The sequence below is a fragment of the Triticum aestivum genome, chromosome 5A (genome assembly GCF_018294505.1).
Source record: "Triticum aestivum cultivar Chinese Spring chromosome 5A, IWGSC CS RefSeq v2.1, whole genome shotgun sequence".
Taxonomy (NCBI): domain Eukaryota; kingdom Viridiplantae; phylum Streptophyta; class Magnoliopsida; order Poales; family Poaceae; genus Triticum; species Triticum aestivum.
This window is the reverse complement of record NC_057806.1, coordinates 395,725,873-395,732,588: the sequence shown is the minus strand read 5'-3', so window position 1 is coordinate 395,732,588 and position 6,716 is coordinate 395,725,873. Positions and strand designations below refer to the sequence as shown.

Genomic DNA, 6,716 nt, shown 5'->3' with positions numbered 1-6,716 from the left:
CTTACTTTTGAAAAGAAAAAGTGATGTACAATGTAATAAGTATTAGTAGTACTCTCTCCATTCTGATTTACTCGTCGTGGTTTTAATTCAAATTTGAACTAAAACCACGACACGACGAATAAATCAGAACGGAGGCACTAGTTCGTAAAGCCCATGTTTGACTGTGTATAAGAGACAAGAGATGTTACCGTCTTGATACTTCAGGTAATTCGCTTGGTTTGTTTGCTCTGGTTCGAAATTTGACATCTTGGCTCGGTGCTATCAAATCAGCCGCTATCTGATTTCTGTTCTTCAGCCGAGACAACATAATTCTTTTTTCTTTGCGGGGAGAGACAAGATAATTCTAATCTGTTCTGATGTTATGTTGATTCACAACATATTTTTAGGCAGCAGCATATCGGTTCTGATGCATGGTGTGAATTTCTCTACACAAAAATGAGTGTACGAGGAGTAAATCTCATACTGCCACACCACATGATTTGCTTCAACGTGAGTATGTATTCGAACTGCATACATTGTTTTTCTCACAGAATTTGCATTCAGCAGTGTAACAAAATGTGAAGATATTATTGTATTCGAACTTCACCTTTCTCTTCCACTAAAATCTCTCGTAACACAAGGGGAAAAAAAAGGCACGTCCACGTGATCGCGATCCGGCGGCCGCCACTCATCAGCTGACCCTCACCTTGCTGCCGCAGCACCCGCCGCCGCCGCGGCCGGCGGCAGCGGCCGGCTTGCCCTTCTTCTCGGCGTCGGTGCGGTCGAGGAACTCGCGGTTCTCCTTCCAGACCTCGCCGTCGTCGTACACCTCCTTCTTCCAGATGGGCACGGAGGCCTTGATCTCGTCGATCACGTAGCGGCACGCGTCCATGGCGTCGGCGCGGTGCACGGCCGAGGCCGCCACGAACACGCTGGCCTCGCCGGCGGGGACGGTCCCGAGGCGGTGCGCCACGGCCAGCCGGCACAGCGCGTGCGCGGCGCGGGCCTCGCGGAGGATGGCCTCGAGGCGGCGCCGCGCCATGGCCCCGTACGCCTCGTAGCGGAGCTCCACCACGCGCCTCCCGTCGAAGTGGTCCCGCGTGGTGCCCTCGAAGGTAGCGATGGCGCCCGCCGACAGGTCGCGGACGTGGTCCACGTACCGGCCCATGTCCAGCCGGCCCGATCCCTCCTCCAGGATCTCCACCAGGTCCTGGCACGCCGCCTCCGTCGTCGGGGCCTCGACCGTCGCCGTTGGGGGCTCGTCGCCGGCCATCGAGGGGAGCTGCGCCGGCGCTTCGGGTGCTTGGATCACGGAGCGCGGCCGCTCCAAGTCGTCGGTGCAGGCAGCGAGATAAGGTTTGGTGGAGGAGAGGAGATGAACCACGGAAGTGCCCCGCGGCTTTCTTATTTTATCATCCTGCTCCCAGCACCGGCGATTTTCTTAAATTCGATTTCAGTCTCAAGCGGCACAAACTTAAAAAATATATTCGAGAAGACAGCGCAAGAATAAGAAACTACTCCTACAAGCGAGCCTGTGAGATAGCAAAGTTCCTCTTGATTACTTGCAATCATCCTTAATACTACCTTCGTCTCAATGAATAAGTTATTCACGTAGTTCTAGATCGACATTTTAACTATCTAAATATATATTATATATGATAAAAAATATATATTTAGAAACTACATTCGTGTAGTAATTTAATGATATACTTTTCATGACATATAACACATATTTAATTTCTCAAATTGACGACCTAAAACTACACGAACAATCAAAGGGTTGACCGGCAGAGAAGGAGGAAACCAGCTCCCAATGTCTGTCTTGAAGGTTTGAAGTGAACCATGAAATAGAAGTATTTAATTTTTACTACTACGTCCGTCCTTGTTTATTAGCCCTTTTTATAATTTGTGCTTAATTTTGACCAAAGATTTAACTTATGAAATCTTAGTGAATCTTAATAAAAATTAAATCTTTGGATTCATAATTGAACATAGTTTTCAATGATATAATTTTTATAACATGCATGAACATTTTGTTAGTTAAATTTATGGTCAAAATTTGGCACAAATGAGGTAGTACCATAGAACTTGTTGCACATATAGAAATACCAATCCAAACAAACAGAATACATTGCACAGGTATTATTGTTAGAATTTTGCTAGTAGGCCTTTGACCCAAAGCCCAACTAAAATTCTGAAATTCTTTGGGCCCATTCATGCACACATGTGAGTGGAGTGAGTGAGACTAAAGTTTAGTCCCCACATGGAAGTTGAGAGATACTTGCACCTCCTTATAATGTGAGCTCTTCTACTACTTGTATGAGCATGAGAAAATGAGACCTACACACGCGCTCCTCCTCCTCGCTCGCCTCGCCACGCCTCCTCATGACGCGCCGCGGGTTGTGGGATTGAGCTGAGGACAGAGCTATGCACGTTGTCTATATTTTTGCTGCTCGGAAAAATTAATGAGTCATTAATTAATAATTAACGTACGCGTTAATTACTGAACCGTTTCCGATTCTTTTGGATCGTGACGACTCGGACGTGGGGTTTATTCCCACGACCTACCCGGCCCGCACTATATAGTCAGGCAGACGTCTATCCTAGCTGCCGCCGCTTCATATGGTTTCGCACCACCGTTCCATACCATTGCACCGCCAAGCAAGTCTTCTTCATCCCTCCTTTCGGCGTGCACCGGGAGAAGGGATAGCAGGCCTCCGGAACCCCGACTCTCGTAATCCTGTACGGAGAGGGGCGATCAGCTTTTTGGGGAGTGCACTCGCGCGACTGCTGGCAGCGATGACTTCGCGAACGACGACTTCTTCCCCGACCTCGGCAACCTCATCCTCGACGACATGGGCGACAACGTCAACGTCGGCAGTGATGTTCCTGCTGCATCGTATGTGATTCTATCCTTCTTGTTCGAGATCGTGGTAGAATTCATGTTTCTAGTATGTGCCCTAAATGTGATATGTCCTTCTACTATGCTAGTTCGCATGATTAGTTTGATCTCTGCAATTGCTGTCATGATTTATTTTCTGTTTATTCGGATTAAATCTCGTATTAATTTTCTCATATTTCCAACAATTATAACATTTAAGAAGTTTTTTTTGAAATGTTTCTCAAAAACCGAAATTTGTCATTTTTCCATGAGCTTCACAAATGTCCAAACTTCACCCAACAAAATACTGACATCACACACAGGAGCATCTTAATTCTTACACGAAAAAAAAATCTTTTTTGAGATTTTACTGTTCATGTCCATACACATTTGAGCCTGGGTGCAAATTAGCCGCGTCTCAAGACCATACCCTTTCTATCGTTCTTAGTTTTGGAGGGCTCCAAAGTAAGGTTGGAAAAGGCAGTAGGCGTAAGCGAGGCGGTTGCCTTCGCCTAGTGCCTAGGCGGTGCCTAAGCACCCTAGGCGCGACTTAGGCGGTAATATAGTTTTTACTCGTAGTCTATTTGCATTATTATATGGGTGTTGATATTAGTATAAGGCATATAAATAAGTTATTTATCATCTACTACCGTTGGAATATAACCCGTTTGGCATATCAGTGCAGTATGTGGCATGATTTCCTGCTTGGGTAGGTAATTCCTTGCTTGCCCTGCCTAGACCTCCATTTATGCCCTAGGCGAGGCGTTTGGCCATTGCCTAGCGCCTAGGCGTGCCTAAGCGCCTCCTAGGCACTGCCTTTTCCAACAGAGCTCCAAACACCTTCTCGTTTATACTAGACTTCAAATCAAAGCCCACTTGTCTCGAGGAACTAATGGCTATGAATGCCGATCAGAGGACCATTAGAGAAGCTACTGACCGCATGAATGAGCTTCTTTACAGGGAAGAGATGATATGGATGCAGCGCTCTCGGATTGACTGGCTGCGGGAGGGCGACCGAAACATTCTTCCACCGTAAGGCGGTTTGGCGTGCGCGTAAAAGCAAAATTAAATTACTTGTGGATGATAGTGGTGTGATGCAGCAGGACAGCGCCACTATGGCGGGCATGGTGACGGATTACTTCACAAGTCTGTTTACAGCTGATCCGACGCTTAGTGCAGACCATGTTATTGATCTTATCAAAGCTCGCGTTACTGATAACATGAATGTTAGCCTGTGTGCAGATTTTTCTAGTAAGGAGATTGCTGATGTGCTCTTCCAGATAGGCCCTCTCAAAGCACCTGGACCAGATGGTTTTCCGGCGCGTATGTTCCAGAGGAACTGGGCCATAATGAAAGATCAAGTTATTGCTGGTGTAAAAGAGTTTTTCCAGTCGGGGGTGATGTCAGAAGGGGTGAACAATACTGCTATTGTGCTTATCCCAAAAGTTGACAACCCAGTAAAACCTACTGATTTTAGACCTATAAGCTTATGCAACCTTATATATAAGATGGTGTCCAAGTGCTTGGTTAATAGATTGAGGCCAATCCTTGATGACATTATATCACCAGAGCAAAGCGCCTTTGTACCAGGAAGAATGATAACAGATAATGTACTGATTGCATTTGAGTGCATACATCGTATCCAGCAAGAGAAGGATCCAGCTAAGAGTTTTTGTGCCTATAAGCTGGACCTCTCAAAGGCATATGATCGAGTTGATTGGGTTTTCTTGAAGCGGACGATGCAAAAGTTGGGTTTCGCTGACCGATGGGTGAACTGGATTATGACTTGTGTCACCTCGGTTAGATACACTGTCAAATTTAATGGCACCCTCTTGGCTTCGTTTGCACCATCGCGCGGGCTACGGCAAGGTGACCCTCTGTCCCCGTTCTTATTCATGTTTATTGCCGATGGACTTTCTGCCTTGTTGAAGGATGGAGAAGAGAAAGGAAAATTTACATCCCTGAAGGTATGTCGGCGGGCTCCTGGTATTTCTCATCTCTTGTTTGCCGATGATACATTGCTTTTCTTCAAGGCGGAAACACAGCAAGCGGACGAAGTTCGCTCCATTATCATGGAATATGAAGGAGCCACGGGCCAGCTTATTAATTCTGCCAAATGCAGTCTAATGTTTGGCAAAGCATGTCCAGAAATAGTTCAGGAAGAGGTGCGTGCAACATTGCATGTTCAAGTATCCACTTTTGAAGAGAAATATTTGGGTTTGCCGACACCAGACGGGAGGACGTCAAAAGGCAAATGCCAGAACTTGCAAGCTCGGTTAACCAAAAGAATTATTGCGTGGGGGTGATACCTTATCTCCGGCAGGAAAGGAAACGATGATAAAAGCAATTGCGTAGGCCATTCCCACCTATATGATGGGGGTATTTAAGTCGCCTATGTCCGTATGTGATGATCTTAATAGGATGGTCCGTAACTTTTGGTGGGGATCATCTAAAGGCAAGCGAAAAACTCATTGGCGGGCGTGGCCAAAAATCCAGAAGCATAAACTTAGTGGTGGTTTGGGATTCCGCGACTTCAGGGTGTTCAACCAAGCTTTGCTAGCGCGACAAGCTTGGCGACTTTTGACTAAACCTGACAGTCTTTGTGCACAGGTATTAAAAGCTCGATATTATCCGGAGGGGCGATTGGAGGACACAATCTTCTCAGGAAATGCTTCGGTAACATGGCAAGCGATCCAGTATGGATTAGAGCTCCTGAAAAAGGGGTTGATTTGGCGGGTGGGCAGTGGTACGCAAATCCGCATCTGGAGGGACCGGTGGTTGCCCCGGGAGCCGCCGGGTCATCTCATTACGCCCCAAGGGACTTGCCGGTTACGTCGTGTCACGGACCTGATGGATGCCAATGGAGCATGGTGGCTGGACCTCCTTCAACAACACTTCCTGCCAGTCGACATTGACGCCATCACACGCATCAGGACGTCCCCACGTGTCCCTGATGATGTCATTGCCTGGGCCCCGGAGAAATCCGATGTCTTCTCAGTCCGGTCAGCATATCGCTTTGCCATGGACGAGCGCGAGCGTCCATCGGTAAGCGCCTCGAGCAGGGCACCGGATGGTCGCCGCGCCATTTGTAAGACTATATGGGGGTGCCTTGCTCCCCCTAAGGTACGCGTGTTTGCTTGGCGTCTGGTCACAAATTCACTCGCCACTTGGGCTAATAAATTCTCTCGAACTTTGGAACCTAATGATCTGTGCCCTTTGTGTGGTATGGAACGCGAGGATGGATACAATGCTATGTGCAGATGTCCACATGCGAAGGAACTATGGCGAGCCATGGCAACTGATTGGCCTATCCCAGACGTCGAGACGGTGCGCAATACGGGGCCTGAATGGCTGTTCGGCGTATTGGACAAGCTGCCAGAAGTCTCCCGCATGGTGCTTCTGATGGTTCTTTGGCGCATATGGCATGTTCGAAATGAGATTACTCATGATAAGGCGCCTCCTCCTAATGAAGCTTCCCGTCGGTTTCTTACTAGCTATATAAATTCGTTGCTCTGCATCCAGCAGTTCCCACGGGACGATCAGGTCAAAGGCAAGATGGTTCTCATGGTGGACAGTGGACGAGCTGACCCAAAGCATCAGGGACAGGAAAGTGCAAGTAAGGGAGAAGTGTTGCGCTGGGTGCGTCCGCCTGAGGGCTGGGCAAAGCTTAACACGGACGAAAGTTACCTCGCCTCCAACGGCTCCGCTGGTTGTGGTTGGGGAGATCATATTTACAGCATGCAGGCAGCTCTTTACATGTGATAATGCACTAGAAGCTGAATTGCAAGCATGCAAAGAGGGTCTTGCCTTCGCTCTGCAGCGGACGAACTGCCCTATCCAGCTTGAGATGGACTGT

The 6,716-nt window shown here is 47.8% G+C and overlaps 1 protein-coding gene across 1 annotated transcript; it reads right to left on the bottom strand.

Moving 5' to 3' along the window:
• Positions 1-478: 478 nt before the first annotated feature.
• On the bottom strand, positions 479-3,986 carry LOC123101328 (molybdopterin synthase catalytic subunit). The gene is made up of 2 exons (XM_044522828.1): positions 3,935-3,986; positions 479-1,419 (listed from the first exon to the last, which is right to left on the bottom strand). The coding sequence occupies exons 1-2, from the start codon at positions 3,984-3,986 to the stop codon at positions 671-673; spliced, it is 801 nt and encodes a 266-aa protein (XP_044378763.1). The 3' UTR covers positions 479-670.
• Between the last annotated feature and the right edge of the window lie 2,730 nt (positions 3,987-6,716).